This window comes from Vigna unguiculata, chromosome 7 (genome assembly GCF_037176805.1).
Source record: "Vigna unguiculata cultivar grain cowpea cultivar isolate G323 ecotype 2 chromosome 7, ASM3717680v1, whole genome shotgun sequence".
NCBI lineage: Eukaryota > Viridiplantae > Streptophyta > Magnoliopsida > Fabales > Fabaceae > Vigna > Vigna unguiculata.
In genome coordinates, this window is record NC_140798.1 from 45,879,101 (window position 1) to 45,903,603 (window position 24,503).

The 24,503-nt window shown below is 30.8% G+C and overlaps 3 protein-coding genes across 3 annotated transcripts; 1 reads left to right on the forward strand and 2 right to left on the reverse strand.

The window, feature by feature from the left end:
- Positions 1-5,170: 5,170 nt before the first annotated feature.
- Positions 5,171-6,514, reverse strand: LOC114189494 (protein LIFEGUARD 4-like). The gene is made up of 4 exons (XM_028078069.2): positions 6,093-6,514; positions 5,880-5,993; positions 5,618-5,775; positions 5,171-5,527 (listed from the first exon to the last, which is right to left on the reverse strand). Exons 1-4 carry the CDS (start codon positions 6,337-6,339, stop codon positions 5,327-5,329), a joined length of 720 nt encoding a protein of 239 aa, XP_027933870.1. The 5' UTR covers positions 6,340-6,514; the 3' UTR covers positions 5,171-5,326.
- A 2,572-nt stretch (positions 6,515-9,086) lies between these two features.
- Positions 9,087-10,581, reverse strand: LOC114190702 (membrane-associated kinase regulator). The gene has a single exon (XM_028079682.2). It carries the CDS (start codon positions 10,044-10,046, stop codon positions 9,258-9,260), a length of 789 nt encoding a protein of 262 aa, XP_027935483.1. The 5' UTR covers positions 10,047-10,581; the 3' UTR covers positions 9,087-9,257.
- Positions 10,582-15,036: 4,455 nt separating this feature from the next.
- Positions 15,037-24,180, forward strand: OVA9 (glutamine-tRNA ligase, putative / glutaminyl-tRNA synthetase, putative / GlnRS). The gene is made up of 24 exons (XM_028080809.2): positions 15,037-15,144; positions 15,239-15,406; positions 15,537-15,587; positions 15,772-15,843; positions 16,056-16,155; positions 16,401-16,496; positions 16,776-16,837; positions 16,937-17,038; positions 17,128-17,217; positions 17,478-17,630; positions 17,728-17,783; positions 18,272-18,362; positions 18,445-18,531; positions 19,200-19,397; positions 19,489-19,587; positions 20,266-20,397; positions 20,495-20,631; positions 22,569-22,668; positions 22,746-22,841; positions 23,013-23,113; positions 23,190-23,295; positions 23,378-23,467; positions 23,610-23,739; positions 23,819-24,180. Exons 2-24 carry the CDS (start codon positions 15,269-15,271, stop codon positions 23,911-23,913), a joined length of 2,382 nt encoding a protein of 793 aa, XP_027936610.1. The 5' UTR covers positions 15,037-15,144; positions 15,239-15,268; the 3' UTR covers positions 23,914-24,180.
- The last annotated feature ends 323 nt before the right edge of the window (positions 24,181-24,503 follow it).

Consider the following 24,503-nt stretch of genomic DNA (forward strand, 5'->3'; position numbering starts at 1 on the left):
TGCAGATTAAAATGAAAAGGGGTTGTAATTTTAAAAAAAAATGTGATAAAGTACACAATTATGTATATCAAATTATGAAGTTAATAGAGTTTGTTTTATAATTTTTAAAAATGTATCCTTCTTAGAAATCAAAAATACTAAAAGAATGCAACTATGGCTATGAGAATTACTTGATTCATTATTGCCTCAAAATGTGACTAATTTTTTTACATTAGTTTTGCTTAAACTTTTCTGCGCACATTAGGTTCCCTAAATAGTTACATTTTCTTTAAAGAAAATAAAGAAAAAATTTCAAGAAACAAAAATTTTATAAGGTGCATCTGCAACTGGATGTATCCAAAACAAACAAGTTTGTAAAATACTATCATTAATCACCAATATTATTGTATACAGATAAATGACATGATTTATTAAAAAAAAAATATAGATCCGCAAAAACTTTCAATGACATCTAAAAAATTGTAACCTTGTCAATTCAACCATTCGATTAAAGGCTTTTTTTATTTAAATTTTAATTGTTATGGATAAAAAATTGTATTATTTTACTCCCACTTATTGCAAGTTTATAAATTAAAATGGTAATATTATTATAATTTTGTTAACTTAATTAAATTTGAAGTCCTTTATATATTTTTAGATATTTTTAATTGAGTTTTTGTTTTTGTTTTTTTTATATATTAAGTATGTTGATTATTTTGGTTTAGTCTTTATATTTATTTCTTTCGTAAATATATAACATTATTGTTCTTTTTTATCTTGTCATCGTATCTAATTGTTTTCGTGTGCTAAAAATATAAGATTTTATTATTAATATAAAATAATATTACAATTAATATAAAATTATAATAAATTTATTATTTTTATTAAATATGTTGGAAGATAAAGATGAATTGATTGATCATCCAAAAATATGACTATATTAACCATTTCAATAAAAATAATAAAATCACTTATTTTTACATTAATCACAATTCTATTGTTATATTAACCAATATCCTCTCAAATATAGGGAAACATGATGACAAGAGATAACAACCAAGTTATCAAGTAAGTAACAGAAAAAATTAAACTATAAAAACTCGAAAAATATAATTTTTTTAGAAACTAATAGTAAAAAAAAATTAATAGAAACTCAATTTAAAAATGCCCAAAACTTAAAATTAAATTAAACTTAAATTATTTTTATGCAACAACTCTATGTATATGTAGTTCATTTTGGGGAAAATTTAAAATAAACGAAAGTAATTTTTTTAAAAAATATTCATATTTTATTGTATTATAATAATAAAAGTTTATACTATTATGACTCTTTGTAATTTATCTATTGTGAAAGAAACACTGAATATTGAATATTATAAGGGTGAGATCTCATATACCATTTCTGTAAAATTTGTAGTGAGAACCAGTATCTATATTTGTAATAGTCCACTCAAATGACATATAAGTTACAAAAATACTTCCACCATTTTAAATAACTCAAGTAGAAGAAAAAATAAAAAATACAATTTAAAAAACTTGCAATTATATGATTAAGTAATCTATGTGTTAAAATCACATGTTCAACGGACAAAAAATCAGAGATCCCGTATAGTATTTAAATGTATGTAATTTAAAAAAAAATGTTATTGGACAGACGATCATTTAACAATTTATACAAAAATAAAATAATATTAATAAAAGTTAACTTTTATAATTTTAGAAAAAAAAGTAAACTGTAATAATGGATAGTGTCAATTAATAATAAAAAAAAGTAATATCAAAACACCACTGTCTTTAAAGATTAAAAATTTGTATATTGTTCAAAAGTTAAAAATTTGTACATTGTTCAATAAAGTATTTTCAAAATCAAATTTGAAATTCTGCATCAAAAAGTGAAAGCTTGAGACATGTATTTTAAGTTCTCTGTAATTTTTTGAACTCATCCTCTCTAAACAATTAGTAAGCTGAAATTTATAATATTAATCCAATCTATATATCATCAACAAGTACATAATCACAATATAATAAAACAAATGGTACTATAAAATCATAATGTTTCCTTACCGTGTATGTAAATCATTCATCGTCCATATATTTTATTTTATAACTGAATCATCCATAATCATTTCCAAATACAGATAACACCATATGCAGAGCCTTGCACTTAATCAACCTGTACATGAAAAAAATAAGCTGAACATTAATATAATTATATTTTATGTTTTTGAAATTTCAACCCGTTCAAATTGATATATTTTTTTAGAGACTCCTACTTTGTTATAATAATATATAAGTATTAATATAATGCATTTTACAGTTCTTCACAGGATAACTTATTTAAATATCTCATATACTTAGAAGAGTCAACCAAAGAATAGTTGGTTAATAAATGCATTTTATTATTTTGAATAAAAGTGTTTGACCAGGACCCAAGCATAATAGGACAGAATACTCTGTGAAATATATCCATATTCTGACTATGTTTACAAAGAAAGAAAGGAGATTTGACCATGTTTGTGTTAAAAGAATTTTACTATATTTTATTATAATTCAATAGAATTAAATTATCAAAGATGAAACTTGAAGACCTTGGTTGACTATATTTATATATAAATAAACTTCATTTTCCATAAAATTTTACTTAATTTACATATATGTCTAATAGAATGGAATATATATATATATATATATATATATATATATATATATATATATATATATATATATATATATATATATATATATATATATATATTTCTGATATTAATATATAATATTACGAGTTTAATAATTTTGTTTTACTCAAATGTCAATTAAAAACTATAAATATAAAGAGGTGAATTGACTAGGCAAGGAATTAATTTATAAAAAATAAAAAACAATGTTTAATTTTTTATTTGTAAAATTAATTTAAATGAATAAATTGATCATGTAGCACTATCATAAGTTCATGTTAGTTTAGTGTAATATTAGTCCTCAACGTATCAATAAAAAATTATGAAAAGAATAATATTCAACACAATATGATAAACCACTTATTTATTAATCAAATAAGTTTTATAGAAAGTGTTTTGTTGTATTTTAAGATTTATTCACAACTACCGATTCACTATAAACTATATAGTATTATTATAAAATAATTATAGGTTATTTAGTTACTTAGAAGAATATAAAAAAGGTTGAATTTTAATTAATTGATCCATTTTGATGTATGATATTATTTAACTATTCATCTCCGTCTTTCACCTACTTTTGTTTTTATATTTATTTTTCTTTTCAAAATTTATTGATAAAATGTCAGTCAATAAATAACAAAATTTCTTCAGTAATTATTAATGATAAAAAACATATCAGTAATAATATATAGGTAACTAATAAAAGTATAAATTTATGGATAAATATTTTTTGGAAATTATCAATAAATTCGTTAATAAAATTAGTAAAAATTGTGATTGGATTTTTTCTGGTTTCTTTCGTTGCTGTTACTGCTACTGGTGTCAACCTCACTATCATCATTGTTCATCCAATACCTTTGGTTCCTTTTTTTCCTCATTTTCTTTCATTTTTTTTTCTCGTTCTCTTGTTTTTCTCACCCATCTTTATTTTATTTATAACCAATATTGCATTAGATTTAGGGAAAAAACTCGTACCTATTTTACTAACAAAATTACTAACAATTTTAAAAAATGCAATGATTGATGAATTTGTCGACGAATTTTAAAAAATAAAAGTACAAACAATTTTTTAAAAACACTAAATTACCAATGGATTAAGAAAATATATTAGTAAAAGATTGATGACAGAATTTTATATGTGACATGCTAAAGTCAAAACTTTAACATTTATTTTACAGACAAAATTTACTCTCTGTAATACAAAATTTGAATTACAAATATATTTTACTGGAGCTGAAGGATTCAATACTGACGTATATTTTAATACATTTGAAAAATAAGTATAGATAGTTAATTAAAGAAAAAAGTTATATTGTTTGCATAATATTTCCATATTTAAATTATGGTGAAATTATAAATAATTAATTTATCAATTATTAATTGCTTAAGAAGAGTTTACCGCAACAGGCGTAAACTTCGAAAATATAAGTCATCTTTGGATTCTATGTTTATGTAATCAAATTACATACTTAAAAAAAATCGGTGTAAGATTTTTTAAAATTATATCTTTAATATTTTATAAGATATATTAATTGGATGCCCAATTAAAATCAAATAAAGTTTTGAAAAATAAAACTAGTCTGTAAACATACAAATGGGAATTTAAGATTAGGAAAACATATATTTGAAAGATTTAATTGAAAGAAATTTGTTTATTGTGAATTTAATATTTTAAATATTCATATTTTGGTTACACAAATATGAGTCGTTTCTCTTTTTTTCTATCTATTATTTATTTTCTTACATATTAGTTTTTTTTTTTTTTTTCCTTTTAGCAGTTCTTCTGTAGTCTATTTACAAGCCTCTTTATACTATTTGTCAGTTTTTTACGACTCACTTTCTTTTTGTCCATTATGTTTTAATCCTTTTTTTTTTTACATCAACACTCTTGACAATTTTTTATCATAATTTAAAAATATTATTAAGAATAAATTTGAGAAGTTCTCAGTATATACGTGGTTCAATATCACAGAGTTTTATGGGATTTTTGTAAGTTTCCCATCAGTAAAAATCGATTATGGTTGAATAACCCAAAAGATTTTTTCTTTATCCCTCAGACAAATTTGTTTTCTTCTTGATTATATTTTAAAGACTTCGGACCGATTAAAACTATTTCTGTAAAGATTAATTTCTAAAAAAAAATCTTAAAAGAGATATAAAAGAAGACAGTCAGAATTTTTATAACTAAAATCTTTTATAATTTGAAGTCATATTTTTTAAGTAGTTTTAAAATATAAAAATAAAAATTCACTTACAAAATATTATTTCAAAATATACAAAAATTGTTAAAATTTAGTTATTAAAAAATATTAAAAAAAAACCGCACTCACATGTAGAAGTGATTTCAATAGTTAAAATTAAAGATTTCCATAATGTGGTGTTCTCGGCAATTAACCACGCAACTTGAATAATGAACCAAAAAAAAAAAAAACTCACTTTCAAAATACCATTCCCAAATCTTTTAAAAGTATTTCAAGCATATATAAATATATATAAATTCAAATTTTCATTAGGTAGTATTTTCTCAACTTGAGTAATCGAGGCTTGTTTGATTACAAAAGTTCAGCGCTGATAAAATAAATAATGTTTTTTAACGTATGTTTCACATCTCGTAATTGGGGGTAAGGACGTGGAGTAGTATAGTAACCCTAGTTGAGATACTAGCTAAAACCTTAAAGCTCGTTCAAAATTGTAAGCAGATATATGAAGAGGTTGAGGATGTCGCCATAGATGGCAATAGCAGCCCAGATGTAATCGTCGTAGGTATATCTTTTGATGAGATCATCAGTGTCGTATACGATGAAACCACACATTATCAGTGCTCCAATCCCAGCAATGAACATACGCCCAGTTGGTCCTAAGGGGAAAAACACCTGTAACCAACAAAACAAGATCACTGTGTGTAAGAGGAAACACAAAAACAAAACAAATAACAGTAGTTGTTGGTGATGAAAAATGTTTACCTGAATGATTGAGAACAATAACATGACCATAAGGGAAGCAAAGAGGAACGGGCCGAGGAAACTGAAATCACTGCCTCTTTTAACAGCCCAAAACGTGTACAGCGTCAGGCTCCCAGTTACCACACCTGTTAGTAATGCAGCCTCCATAACGATCATTGCTGTTTCACAAACGTAGAACAACGTTAAGACAGGTTCAGCTATTTCAAAGTTTTTGTGTCTTTATGATGATACATGATAGGAGGAAGGAGTTCAGAAAGGATACCGTCGACAAAAGCACAAGCGTATCCAACTGCGACAGACATGCCGAGGGTATAGAGACCGAGAAGAATGAGGTTGACGGGGTGTTTGTTGTAATATTTGCTCAAAACAAACAAAACTGCATGCACATACAAAAAACATGTTTTAAAACGTACATGTATGGTTTCTGATGGAAAACTAAAAGTGATTTATACGAGGAGAGAGGACAAGTACGTACATATGATGGAGAAGATGGCGGCTCCAAAGAAAAGAAAAGGAGCATAGTTATTATAGCGAGCGAAATTTCTTGCGGGTGTGAAGAAGATGAAGATGGAGGAAAAGGCCGCTGTGAAAAGCAGCTGAACGGAAATAATGATGTAGACTTTTCGAATGAATCCCCATCGGAGCTCTGGTGATTCTATCATGTATGGGTAGAGGCCGTCGCTTCCATGGGAGAAACCCGATTCAATGTCACCTTTACCCATGTCTGAGATCGGAACAACCTTTTCCTTTTCTTATCTCTTTGTCTTTTCAAGAAATTCTTAATGGGTTTATTCTGCAGACTCAATGGCTTCCTTCGTTTTTGGTTTCTGCTCCTTTGTGGTTTAAACCCAAGCCACCATTGCAACGCATGCACATATATAGAATTGGCGTGGCTTAATTTTGGTGTGCTTTACTCCTGCATTTATAGCTCTTCCTCGTTGTCTTCGAACCATTTATGCATGCATATACTATTAATTAACGACCTTTGCCATCGAAAATAATGTGTAAACTAAAATGTACATCACAAATTTACGCACATGGCAAATTTGGACACTGCCCCTAAAATATACACGACAAATTTACATAAACTATTAAATTCACAATTTAGTATTTCATGTAAGTTTTACTGCTGTTATTTTTATTTTTCTTTCTGTCTCTTTCTCCATGTATTTTAGAATATTTTATTATAACATATGTTTATCTGTTATTTCATCTCAAACTCACGAAATTTGATTTGCAATACATTTGTATATATAATTTAATAAAATATTAATGACTTTCTAAATTCACCAAAGGTAGAGCTGAATCAAATATTTCAAAAATCTTAATGATTGAATTATAATTAAATATAATCCACATTTTCTATAAAAAAAAACAGTTTGAACTTTTATAGATATCTAAATACTTAAATTATATTTTAAACTTAAATCCATATCTTTAAAAGAAGATATTTTAGAGGCTTATAAATGATGAGGTAGATCTTATAAATTATTTAAATTGTTTTTTTCAAAACCAGTTTTGTAAGGACCTGGTTAATAGTTTAATAATAGAAGTTATGTAATTGATATAAAGCATAAATATTTTATTGTTTAGTTATAAAGCTTACAAATAGATAAAAAAATAATTACTTAAAATTTATTTAAAAAAATCATCATTTGTCTAGAATATTTTTTTTCTCTGCTTTCTCACTAGATTTCTGAAAATCCATCTGCATATCAAAACCCACCTTCCCGGTGGAGAAAAGAACAAATATGTCTTGTTAACTAGAATTTGTTCTAGAGTAAGTTTCTTTTTATTCATTGTTAAAACTTTTTTTAAGAAATAAATTAATTAAATTATATAAGTGATTTTTTAAGTAAACAAAACCAGGTTCATACAACGGTAGGATTTGAATCCAATTTTTGAGACACATCCACACTCAACTGAATCAAATTGTTGTCATCTTAGTAAATGTTAGATCTCCTATTCATATAAAATATTCAGAACTCGTAACAAGGTTTTCAAAGAATTGTAAAAACAAATATAATTTTTTTCAAACTTCTTTACATTTTTTGTAAATTTCTGAGAGGGGACCGCGATTTTATTGATGGAACAACCAAACATAATATCCTCAACCAGAACAGAAACCATTTTTAATACACAACAATTTGAACTTTCAAATATAAGAAGGCCCAATTTTAGAAAGACGTGTAATAACCCACATGGTCAATGGAAAGACACCAACTTAAAATAACGTTGAATAGTTGTAAGAGGACTCGGGCTTCAAATTTTAAAACAGAGAACAATTTGGGTCAATGGGAGGGTCCTAGAAATACAAGTGTGGATTTAAGTCTCACATCGGTTAAAAATGAGAAAGTAGAACATTATATAAGAATAAAGATCTATAAATTTATTATCTTAAAATTTTATGTTGAAATTAGTATCAATATCTTATGTGATTGAACTCAGGTTTCATTGGTGTTGTTTCTTTCTGGTGAAACCTGTCCCTCTATAACCTCTCTTCTTGCAAATGATGAAAACAACCGAGTTTTGTAGTTTTTCTGGTCCTTTATAACCCATGGCATTTTTTCTATGTCTGCATTGATGTTATTATTTGGTTCTTATCTATGTCTTGTGCTCCTGACTCGTATTCTGTTACTGTGTGTGGAGGTTTTAGAAATGAAATAAAATTGTGAATAAGAAGTTAAATCATGGAGCCCACTCGGAAGCAAAGAAAAAGGACATAAGACATTTAAATAGTGTAGACTTGTATAAAGTAATTCATTGATGGCTTGTGTATTCAAAGAATGGGCCATCTCGGAAACAAAAACATAGAACTTTACGATATTCTGTGAAGTCACATTAATTGGTTAAATTAAGGCCGCGAATTCAAGAACGGGTGATGTTATCAGAGTGGTTAAGTGGACAAGACTTGTGTAGATAAATAAGAAAAGAGAAGGGTTATTTTAATCAACCATTTCTTTTTTCTAACCTCTTCTTTTTGACTGAACTGCTTTGTGATGCTGGCACAATAAAACAAAAAGAACAAAATTAGAGGGTCCCATAGAACAGTTGGTTGGGAATATTTTTGAGCATACAAAAAGAAAAATGGAGCCCTTACAACAAGTCTTCAATCAGTGTTGAAGTGAAGAAAGGCCAGTCACATGTAGTTATGACCAGAAAATTTTAAAAAGTATACAAGGGAGAAAGAGCATGGGAGAGAGGTCACCAAAGAGGGATTCCTTGTTTATTTGTCTCCTTCGCCCTAAACATACTGATATGCATCAATTATTTTTCTCCATTTTCATCTCTCAACTGTACCTTTCACCCTCTCCAAACTTACAAATCATTTTCTAAACTGCACTTCTTAATAATTTTCTTCCATTAATATACAGTTAGGCTCACATGATAGATAATACTACATCAACCCTCTCACGGATTTCATCATGGATGCCAAACTCAACAATCAGTTTATTTTTCTGTACATACATTAACCAATAAAGATTTATAATCAATGTAGCACTTTAAGTAGTAATTCTACAATTTAGTGAACTTAATGATAATTCTTAATTGAGTAAGAGTGTGAGAACATTTCTTTACTCTCGATACATATACTATTTACTCGTTTAAAATGAACAAAAAGATAAAACCTGTGAATGCCCTATTTCTTCTTTCTTTTAATCTTTCCATTACAGAACAGGGAACCGAATCCAAAAAATCTGGCAGTGGCTTTCGGAATATATGCTTGTGGTAGATTCAAGACAGGACTTATTCTAACACCATTACCCGAATATCCACCGTTTTTCTTTAACGAAGCTTTTTGAGAGGAACTATAAAAATAATATGTACTTGAACCGGAAGAGGAAGACGATGACCTTCTGCTTGAAACAGAGGATTGTTTCTGCAGCCTCTGCTTGTGTGTCTCCCTTGGAACCTCTGTTTGCTTCGGATTCAGGGCCGAACCGGTCGAGTGGCTTCGTGACAGGAACTGAAGCGACCGAATCAAACCATTCCCACGGGTGGTATCGAAATTCAAACTGCTACTGCGCTTGAATTGCCAGAAATACTTGGATGATGGTTTTTCTTCTTCGTTCTCTGCTTCGTCAGAGGAGGCAGACAAGAACTCCTTGAGCCTCTTCCTTTGAGTCTTTTCCGTGGTGGCAGGTTGAGATCGAGGAGGATGCGAGGGTTTGTTGGGTACGCTTTTGATCTCTGCCGGGACAATCTTGCCATTAGCGAAGAGTTCATCGGCGGAAGAGAGATGTTGAGCTAAGCCATTGGTGATGCAGAAGACGAAGTCAGAGCTTGAGTCCAAGAGGCAGAGGTCTGATCCACGGTGGCGATCTTCGACACGAACGGATGCATCTTCCGTGTTCTTCAGATCGTGGGAGAAGGAGATTCGAGGGCTGATTCCCGTGGTGGATATCTCGGAGCAGACTTCTATTGCCATGGGGATTGGTTCGGAACAGGGGAGCTCTGTTTCTGGGGAACAGAGAGAGGAAATGATGTTGTCTCGAAATGTTGGGGAAGCCGCGAAAAAGTTTCGAAATTTATGCAGTGGGGTGAGGGGATTGGTTGAAACGGTGATGGGTTTGGAGTCAAAGCGAGGGAAAGAGACACTGGGAGAGAGAAATAGATACAAGTGTGGGGATTTTGGGGTTGAGAAGTCAGAAATTGCAGCTTTAGCTTTTGGTCGTGCGTTGTTGTATGGTGTAGGGTGTGTGTGTGTGTGTGAGCTAGGTGCGTCCTCCGAAACTGAAGGAACAATTATGCAGGGTGAGAGAGATTAAATTTAGCATTGTGGTGCTGAGATCCTTTTCTTTAAGATATATGTTTAGGGAAGGGTAAAGGGAAAGCAGAGCAAAGAGAGGGAAAGAAGTGAAACTAATCACCGAAAGGCTATAAAAGGATAACTCTTTATGGGGGTTTCCAAAGAAGCTTTAGAAATCAGCATCGTGTCATGAGAGAGAGAGAGGATTTGACATGCACCACGAGATTTATTATGTGAATAATGGAAGAGAAGAGTATTTTGAGGTGCTAAGATAATATGTTCTACCATGATTAATGCTTATGGTAGTGTTTAACTGTTGAGAATAACTTTGTCACCAAGATCATTACTTGCAAAGTGGAATCTTTGCTTAGAAAAGAATAAAACAATCACTTGAAAAGTTAAGAACAAAAAAAATGATGTAGCTTATCAGTACAAACCGCAATATATTAAAAATGTGATATTTTAATTTCAGAGATGCTATTAACAGGAGGAAGACAAATATGAGATCTAATCAATAGTACAATAAGGGAAGATAGAAAGGAGAAAATAATGCTTTTATTGTCAAATTTTTAAAAGTTTTTTCTGTGAATTATTCTTCTGCTGTTATTCATTATGATGCATAAATAAAAACAACAATAGTTTTTTTTATTAAGATTCATAAAATTCATTGAATTTATTAGTTTCCAAAAAGAATGTTAAAGAACGCTAAAAAAGTATTTTATAAAATGATGGAATAAATAGCACATTTTGTTTTACTTCTACCTGACTCTCGAAATGACTGCAAGCAGTGGCTAGTAAATTATAATATTAACCGTTAACTTTTTTATTAAACAATTATTTGTAGAATTTCTTGGCAATATTTTCGTTGACAATAAGAAAAAAGGAATAGAAATGGTCCACTTGCAACTAAAAATTTGTGTGCGTGGTTGTCTCATTTTTTTTAAACAAATTCTCATATTTTTTTAACGACTAACACCTTTTTCTTAGGTTCACGGTAATTATATAACTTACTATGCGTATTTTTAAACAGTTATCGCTAAAGAAGCTCCAAACCAGACTTGACGTCAACAAGAATAAGGTTTTCATTTTTGTAATCAGTTTTGTGATAAAAGGTTTGTTAAGTTATTACGTATTTATAATTTAAAAAAACATAGTTGCATTTTCATTAATCTGTTCTCTACCAATGTTCTTAAAATATCATCATCTGAATTATTATTTTGTTCTCATTTTCTAGCATTATTTTTCCAGTATGAATGATTTTTATCTTTAACGAAACAATAATTCTTCCTTAAAGCATTTCTACAGCACAAGAAGCGTTTTCTTTTTGTTTAGCCTGTTCTCCTAATAAACAATAAAGTGATGAAAAAATCTATTGACTTTTATTGTCTTCACAAGTACGTATCAATGATCACGCCAATATTAATTTAATGTTAATCTTAATCATCTTTGCACAAGTTTCTTATGCTAATGGCGGATCGGATGAACACTAAACTCGCTTTTGGATTTGGCAATCATCATTATTTCCAGTGTTTCTGCAAACTTGGTTTTAATTATTCGTAGATCCTTATGTTTTACAATACAATTTTTCCAGTTTCTAATGCACTTCACACACCATCGTGAGAACAATTTCAAACTCACTGAAGGGGTATTTAAAAACAGCCCTAGTTGTTAGAAGAATGCATGGGTTAGAAGCATTAATGTTGTCCTGAGGGGTGGAAACATTAGGTGCTGAGTTAGCATTATGTGGCACGCGATGTAGGGTCCATTTTAGGACAACATGCATAGGAAAAAAATGATCCTGGTTCATAGGAAATTATTGTTGCAATGACTAGGCACTATCACAGGAATACTGGTACCACGCCTTTAGTACTTGTTCAAGCAATGTAAACATCATGAAAATTATTACGGTGATAACAGAATTCTTCTTCTTCTCCTGAAGAAGAAGAAGAAGATGAACCTTTTTCAAATATTATGGGTGTGAACAAGCATAAGAAAAAGGACATCGAGGATTATCGTGTGAACATTCCAAGCACACAAAACCCCGGAATTTTAGGTTACTTTTTCAGCTTTTAACCTTTGTGGAGGAGGTCAACTGAAATTTGGCAGCATAGAAATGGACATTCTCAATCTACTTATGCAAATCATGTCATCTTCTTCGGTACTTAACCATTGTTGAGATGTTTTGGCCAAGGAGGGATATGGACAAATTGTACATTAATTATTCATTTTGTGCATCAGTAGTAGTAGTAGTAGTAGCATATGGTGATAAATATATGAGATGTTGATGGGTTTATAACTGGGGAGAACAGAAGAGTAGATGAAGTTAAGCAATGTGAGATTGTTATTATGTGTTAATTATTGAAGTGAAAGAGGGTGATAGGAGATATGTGAATAAAAATAATTGGGAAGAGAAAATGAAAGTGGAAAGGGAATCTGTAGGGTGGGTGGTGAGATTTGGGGGCATCCCCATATGTGTGTCAGAGTAGTACTTTGACAGCGTTGGATCATTCTTGCTGTGTTGGCACGTGGGTAATGGTCATCCCGATCAGATCATCGTTCTTGGTGGCTATTCGATTGGATTCATTTGGCATCTCCATGTCATCACTTTCTATGCTTCATTCTCAACAATCACACACTCTGAATTGTGAATATGGGTAAGAAAATGTGAGTGACATAACATAGACTCAATTCTCAATTCTGAATTCAACGCGTAGATCGCTGTTTGTAGCTCACTGGTCAACAAAAGTACTGCAGCCGTAGCTTTCTCTTGCTAAACGCAAAAATGTGTGAAATTCACAATTATTCGATTGCATGCCCAATGCTCAATTTAATCCAAAGTCACATGTGTTACTGTTTTGTAACCCGGAAAGAAGTTAATTTGGTAAGTTACATGATCACGCGGGAGCTATATGAAAAGTCTTCCTCATGTAAATATATTGATCAACGTGCCATCTTAACTTGGATTTCTTTTAGATTGTGTTATTTTGAAAGGAATGATTAGAGGAAGAAATTGAAAGGATCAGAATGTGAAGGTGAAGTTGGTGTTGTTTCTTTTAAGTGATTCAGAAATAATTTTAGAATGTATTAGAAAGTGAAATATGTAAAAATTTGTGACTGAATTGACTAATGTGATATATTAAAAAAATACCTTTTAATAAAAAAAAATTAGATTACCAAACTGTCCTTATTGTTATAGGTAATATAAAATTATATATAAATAATTTAAAATTATTTTATAAATTTTATTGAATGATTAAAAATATAAAAAAAATTATAAAAAATGAATAATACAATATATTTTATATAAAAATAAATATAATATATAAAGTGGAAAATAATTAGTTTACATGGAATTGTTTTTTTCTTTTTAATAGTAATTTTAGAAGTAATGATTTTTTATTATAACCATAGTAAATTATTATTACCGTTAACATAGAATTAAGGTAATGAACTAAAACCACCATGTGTATTGATTTTAACCGTTAAATCATATGTAACAAAAATCAAATAATGAAGGGTATTTTGGTAAATCAAGTTGTGATACCATCTAATATCACCGTAGATGGTGAGATTGAATTTTTAGTTTATCCCTCTAATTATCTTCTTCCATCACCTTGTATCACTTAAAGAAAAAGCACACTACTTACTTCATAATCATCTCTTTCCATTCCTTGTAAATAGTACATCCACCTAAAAAAATACAACCTTAGTTACCAAAGAGTTAATATGGCATTTTTACTAATACTCGGTAAACAAAAGTTTTACCTATGGATTATTTATAATATTTTTTTTATTAATTCGATATTACATATCAAGAAATTGATAATGATAAACTTATTTTATTATATTCTTTTTTTCTAGTAATTTAATAAAGACCAAATTATTAAAGTAAAAGTGATTAAATGAGATATAATATGGATGTTTTATCATTTGAATTAAAATCCCTACAAATAGAAAATGTGAATTATTTAATTCATTTTTCAAAAATTATCATCTTTTTAAAACCCTATTTTTTTCTCTCTAAATTTATAAGATAGTTGCTGATCTTTTCATAAATATAAGACTACCTTATATTGTGGTAAAAAAGTGGAACATATTTCTGTTTGACTTTTAAATAAGTTTCTCTTCATACTCTTTATTGAGTTAGTTTTATGGAAAGGATTACATAACTACATAGGATCAGGATTCTCCATGGATAAATATGAATCTCTCTTATTTATGTAGTTTGTTTTAATTGATAATTTTACTAATCTTAAGTACATGTTAGGTTTTTAACTTCTAATTAATTTTTCATCTTTTATATAATTTTATAACTAATTTTGTCCAATATAACCATATATATTAATATACTTTATTTACCGAGTTTCTTTATAATAAATTATTTTGTATTCGGGTGCAGCCAAGACTTGTATTTGGTTTTTCTTTTTTCGCTTCTCTGATAGATAGTCTTATTTAGGCTTTTATTTAGTCTTAAATTAAAAGTTTCACGAAGAGATATATTTGGTAACATGTAATAATAAAATATTTTCCAACATGTAATAATAAATAGTATATTTGGTCAAAATGGGCATTTAAAATATTAAATTAATTTTTATTTCGGGTCGAGTGCGTGAAGCCCAAGCTAATACGGTCAGAAACTAGACTTGAAGCCCAAGTTGAAGCGGTAAACGTCAACTTAAATCACTCTCTACCTGGATGTGGAAAATGATCGTAAAGCCCACAGTATCTTAAACCAAGAATCTTTACATCCGCAGTCTTGAAGTTAACAATAGAGCTTGTATTCTGGATTAGATAATTTCTTACACACTCTGTTATATCTTCACCACTTTGTCGTCACCACCAAAACCCTAAGGTTTCTTACACTTTCACAGGAATAAGATTTTGGCTTTTTCGGTGACAAGATGCCGGCGAAGGATGACAGTTCCGACAAGGAGAAGTGTCTCGATCTCTTTCTGAAGATCGGTTTAGACGAGCGCACAGCTCGAAACACCGTCGCCAACAACAAAGTCACGGCCAATCTCACTTCCGTCATAAACGAGGTATACATAACTATCCTTATCATAATGATTCTCAATTCAACAATTCCTTTTGCAATCAGTCTTTCTAATTTCGGGAGGCTTTCGTTTCCCTCATTCGTTATATTAGTTGCATTTGTTCTGTGTTTTTTAGGCTGGTGTTACTGATGGATGCAGTCGAACGGTTGGAAATCTTCTTTATACGGTAATATATGTTATTGCATGTTCTTGAATTTGTGTTACACTCGTAATTATAGAAGGTTTTATGTTCTTTATGCTGCTATGCTCTCTGAAATATGTGAATTTATAATAAAGAGAGATTGTACATTTTATTGTGATTTTCTTTGGAGGGCTGTTGACATGGTTGTTTCCGTTGATTTATGTGGCAGGTTGCGACGAAGTACCCTGCAAATGCCTTGCCGCATCGTCCAACATTACTACAATACATTGTTTCTTCAAAGGTGTAAATAGTAGATTTTTGGTTGCCATCTTATGTTCATCGATTGTCAATAAGAGTGAATCTAACTGTGTATTTCGTGTTGTTATCGTATTCCACCTTATTATTTCTTCTTTTAATTGGTTGGCAACTTTGTAATTAAGTTTTCTGCTCGTCATGGGTTTAGATGAAATTTTACATCTGAGATATTTCCTCTCACTAAGATTATGCTTGCAGGTCAAAACAACTGCACAGTTAGATGCAGCCTTATCATTTCTTGCTACCACGGGCTTGGAGAATCTTGATTTGAAGACATTTGAAGAAGCTTGTGGTGTTGGTACGGTAGAAAGAACTTTAGCTGTATAGTCTCGTATAAAGTTGGCCCTAGATTCTATTTGGACGAGTTTCTTAAAAAGACTTTTAAGAGAGAAAATAAGAAGAAAACAAGGAAACTGGCTTCCTCATTAGTTAAATTTAGCTTATGGACAACTTTAAAACAAAATTTTGGAGAAGTAGTATGCAAAATTCTAGAAATTAACTCATGACAAGTGTATCTCTTAAATATTTTGCATACTTGAGCAGGCATTGAGGTTTCAACAGAAGATATCAAACAAGCTGTCAGTGAAGTTGTTGAGGAGAACAAGGCTACAATTTTGGAGCTCCGCTATCGAACAAATGGTAGGTGTTCAGTCTTTGCCCATGATGGATTTAGTAATTCAATTCTCACAGATTTCATTACTTTAAAATTATAAATTTAAATGAATTGATATGATTTGACTTTCCAGTATATATACTGTAAAATCACGTTACAAATTTTAAATTGGAATTCAACTTTTAATTCTTATAGATTCATTATGTGGATGATTGGTTGATTCATTCTTATGCAACTAGTTTCCCTCTTATATTGAACTGCCGTTTTATTTAGAGCTGAGAACACTTATACTTTATCTTTTCTAGTGGGTGAGTTGCTTGGGTATGTGCGCAAGAGGCTGCCATGGGGTGACGCAAAAGTTGCCAAGGTGACAGCTATGTAACAAACCTTAATCAATGGGTAGTTGGTTTACTTATTTCAGGTTTTTTTTAACTTCTTAATTGCTTTTCTGTTCTTTATATTGCAGCAACTTGTTGATGCAAAACTATATGAACTACTGGGTGAACGAACAGCAGCAGATGATGAAAAGCCATCTAAAAAGAAGAAGGAGAAGCCTGCTAAAGTAGAGGTGCCCGTGTTTCCAGTTGTCTATTTTGGTTTTACTTTTCTTTATGGCAATACTTGTTTGTTCACAATTCAACTTACATGCTTACATAGGATAAAGCACCTGTTGCCACTCCTGAAAAGTCACCTGAAGAAGATCTTAATCCCTATTTAATATTTCCTAACCCAGAAGAAAATTTCAAGGTATTTATTTTCTTATGTAATATTAAATTGCATTTTGTTACTGTTTTGTTCATGCTGTGAACCAAATGATCGACTATTTTAGTTTGAATGGAGTCATTTCCAATGCTCTGCTTATGAGAGTTTCTCATCAAATCTTTCTCGTGGGTATATTTTTCTTGCTAGGAACACACTATGAAGTTCCCTTGGTACCCTAAGTTTGAATTTTAACTTTTTCCCTTAACTTGCATCTGCAACATGTGTTGATGATAAGTTGATTTCAGGTGCATACTGAGGTGCCTTTTAGTGATGGTAGTATTTTGAGATGTTGTAATACAAAGGCGCTTCTTGACAAACACTTGAAAGCAACGGGTGGAAAAGTTTTGACCCGCTTTCCACCTGAACCAAATGGATATTTGCATATTGGCCATGCAAAAGTATGTAATATTTTTCACATTGTAATCATTGCGCCAATTGTTTCTTTTTCCCTGTGATATATAAATATGTTTATAATAAAACTTAATTTTTGTTCAGGCTATGTTTATTGATTTTGGATTGGCAAAAGACAGGAATGGAGGTTGTTATCTGAGGTGTGTACTGTTTTCAAATTTTCCTTTATTTATTGTCTGTTCAGCTGAGTGACTCTTCTTTCATCTGAAAGAGATGGACATTGCTCTTGGGACATATATCATTTAGGGATTATCTATGGGTGTATTTTAGATCTATGGGAAAATTATATAGACTATGTTTATACATCATCAATTATATTTGAAACATAATTTCTTATGTGAATTATGTATTACAACAATATAATTGACTATATACAATTTTCTTAGCAAATCTCATCACTTATAAGTTCTTTTTTGTTTTTGATGTCTTTAATTATATGCCTCTTTTTTCACTATTTCTCTTCCTTTCCTTGCTCACATACTTTCTATAGCTGGAAACAATCTGAGTGTGTGACAATGTCAAAGATTTGTGCCTAAAAGTTTTTCATGTTTACTGCATTCCTGTTAAAAGCTCTATAGGCCTTACTTATATCTTTGTATTATGGGTTTATGGGTTTTTGCACTTCCAGATATGATGATACAAATCCTGAAGCAGAAAAGAAGGAGTATATTGATCACATTGAAGAAATTGTCCAGTGGATGGGTTGGAAACCATTCAAGGTATGTTGGTTTGTTTAGTGACGTGTATTGGCTCATGCGATCTTGGTTATATAGATGTTTAACAACTTTGTAATATTTGCAGATTACTTACACAAGTGATTACTTTCAAGAATTGTATGAATTAGCCGTGGAGCTCATAAAAAGGGGTCATGCGTATGTTGACCATCAGGTTGTTATTCAAACATCTGAGCAGCTTATTGCTTCAAATATTTAACGTTTTTGTTAAGTGTTTCATTGATTCTTCCCTTGGATTTAAAACATCTAGCATGTAACTAACTTGATTTATTTGAAGCACTAATTCTGATTCTTTTGGCAGTTTACTCTGAAAATCTCAATTGCATGGAATTATATCATCAACCCTTATGTTATAAATTTGTGTTCTCGTGCCTAAGCATGAGGAAATCTCTTTTTGATTGTTATGTGTGCTTAAACACTATTTAGCACTTATTTTATATTTTTAGAACTTTTAAAATTATTGATTGTTTATGTTTTTTCTTTTAACGTTGGAATTTCTTCTTTCATGTAATTCTTAGCTTTAATTACTTTCAATTTTTAATATCAAAATTTTCTTTTTCTAAATTGGTTAGATTTAGTGAGAGAAAAAATCCGAAGATTAAACAAATTAATTTCTTAGTATTACTCATCACTTATTTACACTTTTACTTTTATTTTATATTTTTTAAAAAAATATTTTAATTGTTGCAAATGATACTTGCTAGTTCAGGAGAAAATGTTAATGCGGAATAACTATGGTGGATGTGATAATTGCCTCATGTTGAATTTTGTATTAAGCACGACAACAAAAATTGACATTATTTAACGATGATCTGGTTGTAGACACCTGATGAGATAAAGGAATATAGGGAGAAGAAAATGAACAGTCCTTGGAGAGACAGACCAATTTCAGAGTCACTGAAGCTCTTCGAGGATATGAAAAGTGGCCTTGTAGAAGAAGGAAAAGCCACGCTTAGAATGAAACAAGACATGCAGAGTGATAATTACAATATGTATGACCTTATTGCTTACAGAATTAAGGTAAGTACTTGGCTAGATGATTTTAATTACTCAAATTTATAGGGAGATAATGATCTGATTTCTTGTGATGTGAATATTTTTGGCCTTTTAGTTTACTCCACATCCTCATGCCGGAGACAAATGGTGTATTTATCCAAGTTATGACTATGCTCACTGCATTGTTGATTCTCTAGAGAATATCACACATTCGGTAAATTGTCTTCCACTCAAATTTTCTTGCTGATTTTACAGTTCTCTTGCTAGTAACCCAGCTTCTTTTTTGCTACCCATTTCAACCTTCAAGGCTACATCCTAGATGCTTATATTCTCCTAATTTAATCTCTCTATATCTGTAGTTCCTTATGAATAGCATTCCTTTTTCATAAATATGATATTTGAATATCATAATATAATAATACTTAGGCAGCTAGATTCATAGCTTCTTCAAATCCGTTTTATGCTCTAAATTTTTGTAATATTTATGGACAGTTAGATTGTGGAGGATCATTGAGTTGGGTTATTATGTTTTAAAATGTGTGGTTCTCTGTAAAAAAGTTGTAGGTTAATCTTTCATTGATATTCTTATTTGGAAAATTTAAATTATCTGTACTACAAATAATAATGTGCTGTACAGCATGTTCTATTCACTATATCAGTTGGAGCTTTGTGGCTATAACTGTGCTAGGAACTTTTGTAACTAATGGTCAGTGCTTTAGGCTTCTGACAAATGATATTCAGATTTCGTTGTGCTGTTAATGATAATTCTGTTGTTATTATCTATCTATCTATCTATCTATCTATCTATCTATATATATATATATACATATATATATATATATATATATATATATATATATATATATTTCTAATTAACAAATATCTCATGCAGTTGTGTACACTTGAATTTGAGACACGTAGAGCATCATATTATTGGTTGTTGCACGCGTTAGGCATTTACCAGCCTTATGTATGGGAATATTCAAGGTTGAATGTCTCTAACACAGTTATGTCAAAGCGTAAGGTGAAGCAATAATTTTGCACGTTGCAATAATTTGTCGAATTTAGTTATTATGTTTATAATTTGCTATCCTCTAATTACATATTGTTCTTTGGTGAAGCTGAATCGTCTAGTTACAGAGAAGTGGGTTGATGGGTGGGATGATCCTCGTTTGATGACACTAGCTGGTCTGCGGCGTAGAGGCATGACGCCCACTGCAATCAATGCTTTTGTGCGAGGAATTGGAATAACTAGAAGGTATGTTATCAATTTCCAACTACAGTTGGTTGCATACGAATGGTATTTCTAAGTTATTGCTGTGTATGAGTACTTGAAACACTTCACTTCAGCTCATGTTTTATACTGAATATTGTCCTGAATTTCATTTTAGCTTTTACCATTTCCTATATATCTTGATGTCGGAAGTTGCTTGGGTAATGCTTTATTATATTGATCATATTAATTGGTATTTATGTCTCTTTCCATCTCTTATTTTTCGATGCAACTGATGAATTGACAATGGTAACAAAACATTTTTGTGAGGCTGTGTAGTTATATATAAAGGAATACATTCATTAGATTTGTTAATTAATGAGTGTGTATTAATTTTGGACGTCATGTTACAGTTTATCATCCCAAAAATGTCTATTTGTCATCTTCATCTCTTTCTGTGTGAGAGAGAAAAGGCATAACAAATGACTTGATCCATCTGGTGTTGTTAATGAAAACAACTACAAATCTTTAGTATATTGTTACCACTAATGGCATTTTAATATGGATTTGGCGGGTATTGGTTTGACTATATCCTTTCCAGTCCCCAAAGTAAAAATTTACACATCTCCTCGTCTCCATCCCCCATTGGATATAAAATTTATGTCACATTCCTGTCGACGTCGAGTAGAGAGTATAGTATATACACATTCGTACTGTTGCAAATATTAGTTAAATAACTTTCTTACAAAAATAAAAGTAAAAACAAATGAAACAAGATATCAGGGATTGAATGTTAAGAGACCACACATTTTCTTTTCTTCAATTTTGAAAGATCAAGGAAGAAATTATAATTGCATAAATCTTAAATAGAGTACAAATAAAAATTGCATAAATGTCAAGTAATTATTAAAAACAGTAAACAATTATACATAATTGAAATTCCATGACAACTCTAATTGAAATTCCATGACAACTGCAACATGAATTATTTTTTGGAAATGTTGAGAGGAAAAGTGCTTCGGGATTTGAGTGAATTTGGTGAATGTTGAATGATTTATAATCCCCAGTTAGTTATTCTGTTATTCTCAGATTTTAACTAACATATAATCCTTAAAGCTTATATTTTTCTCAACCGATTTTAACTTTAAAATATATCGGTTGAGGAAAAATTGTTTGAGCAAACTATAAACTTCAAAATATTTCCATGATTTTTGTCTAAGAGTATTGATAGTTTTATTGGATCCCTTTGGTAGGCTATATAACCGGCATGTTAGATAAGTTACATTCCCTTTTAATAGAAGATCGGATTAACTATTAACTACCGATACACAATTTGGTTATGGGATGACTTCACTGCTCTAGTGAAGCTTCCGGGTTTAAAAAGCAAGTTGTGAGGTGAGCACTAAATCTTCATTGAACCGTCCCATGTGAGGCTAGGCTATGGTTTATGATCAGACTCTATCTGATTTGTCTAATTATAATGGTACAGCAACAATGAAATATTTGAAGATTAAAGAAAGTAGCTCATTCACTCAAACTCTAATCTTGTGTCACTTATATTGTAAAACCTAGCTATATTATAGGCTTTACTGTGTGTATCTGACTGCAGGTTTTTTGGGTCAGGTCAGCATGTGTCAGGCTGAATCCAAAATTAAAATTTCAGCTAGCAGCCACTTTATTTATACGACAAAAAAAATACTGATCTCCTTACCTTAGCAAACAGAAACATAAGTCTTCGAAGAACTAGTTGTCTCGACGATGCCTTATCCAAAAAGTTGATTCACTATTTTGTTCTTTGCATGGGTTGTTCTATTATTTATTCGGATTTTTAATGTGTGCTTTAGGAAATGCACATTTGAAGCTTTAATTAATTGACTATAGCTTTCAAGAACAAGAACCTGCACACTGTTTTTTCATTTAGAAAAACTGGTATATGAGGGTGGAAGTGGATCGTTACAATTATTTTCTTTTTATTGCTGTAGTGATGGCACTTTGATTTCCGTTGAACGCCTTGAATACCATGTTAGGGAAGAATTAAACAGAACAGCTCCTCGTGCAATGGTTGTCCTTCATCCCCTCAAGGTATAATTGTGTTCTTTCTACGCCAGTATACTCTTCTGATCTAATTAGCTCAAGACTAATTGATTTAATCTTGTAAGGTTGTTATTACTAATCTTGAAGCCAACTCAGCTATTGAGGTTGATGCAAAGAAATGGCCAGATGCAAAAGCTGATGATGCTTCTGCTTTCTACAAGGTAAAAACTTAGCCTGTGAAAACGGATATCTGTGAGCAATGCTCTGGTTTTAGGATGATTCAATATGTTAACTTTTTTGTTAAGCTTTATCATAATATTACCAGTTCATATGGTGTTGTTAGGTTTATGGTTAAGTTTCTGATTTTTTTTTTTTCATGCCGATGTTCTTAGATTCCATTTTCCAATGTTGTATATATTGAACGTTCGGACTTCCGGATGAAAGATTCGAAAGATTATTATGGTCTAGCTCCTGGGAAATCTGCGATACTCAGGTTAGTTGAGGGTATAAATTGTCATTGTGATGAGAATTTTAAGTCCAATGTTCAAAATTTTCATTGTTGGGTGTAGATATGCATTTCCTATAAAGTGCACTGAAGTGATTCTAGCTGACGACAATGAGACTATTCTTGAAATTCGAGCCGAGTATGACCCTTCAAAGAAGACCAAGCCTAAGGTTTACAAACTTTGCTAATTCCGTTGATTATAAATAATTGGCAAGATCTGATTGGTGATCTGTGCAATCTTTTTGTTTCTAGGGGGTTCTCCATTGGGTTTCTCAACCTTCTCCTGGAGTTGATCCACTAAAGGTGGAAATCAGGTTGTTTGAGAGGCTATTCCTATCAGAGGTTTGTTATCCTTTACGTCTACGTGGTATTATATATATATATGTGTGTGTGTGTGTGTGTGTGTGTGTATGTATATGTATGTATGTATTCTTGTTTGCTAATAATATTTCCCTCTCTGTTTTTGTTTGAATCACTGGAATAGAATCCCGCTGAACTTGACAATTGGCTTGGCGATTTAAATCCTAATTCCAAAGTGATAATTCCGGGTGCTTACGGAGTGTCCTCCCTGCGGAATGCGAAAGTTGGGGACAATTTCCAATTTGAACGATTAGGTACTTTACGTTGACTGTTACTTGTTTCTTCGTTCATCTTTGTTTACTTAATATCTAATCGTTATATCTGCTCTTCCAGGCTACTTCGTAGTTGACCAGGACTCAACCCCAGAAAAACTTGTTTTTAATAGGACTGTCACTTTAAAGGACAGCTATAGCAAAGGTGGAAAATAGGGTTCCTCAATATTGATTAGAAGTAGCAAAGTGGCACATTCAGGTCAGCGGTTCATACATGTTTAAAATAGATACTTGTAACGCATAGAATTTTTTTTTTGGGTTGGGGGTTTAACATTTACTGGCCACTTAGCCATGTACATTTTCTTAAGGGATCATTCGTTAGTTCCTCTGTTTACTTTTTGGTTGGTTGGTTTTGTAGTTTGGATATTTTATTTGCTTACTCTCGGTGAATTAGTGCCAACGTTGCTGTTGTTTTCCTATTAATTTTGAGTGTAAAATTAGTATTAAGAAATCATTTCCCTTTCATAAAAATAATTACATCTAAGTCAGATTAAGTCTAGTTTTTGCACAGTATGCATGTGACATGTGTCGGGGCTATGTTTCTGATTGACAGTAAAGAGTATTCAAGTTGAATTAAATAGTTTAAGTTAACTCTAACAGTTCTTTTATACATAGCCTTTTTTAGATTGAAGTCATCTATTAAGCATTCTTCCAATCTTGATGTCGGTCATGAAAATAGTTTTAATTTTGATAGACTATTTAAAACGCCTTGAATTTGGCAGAAAGATACATGCAAAAATGATTTT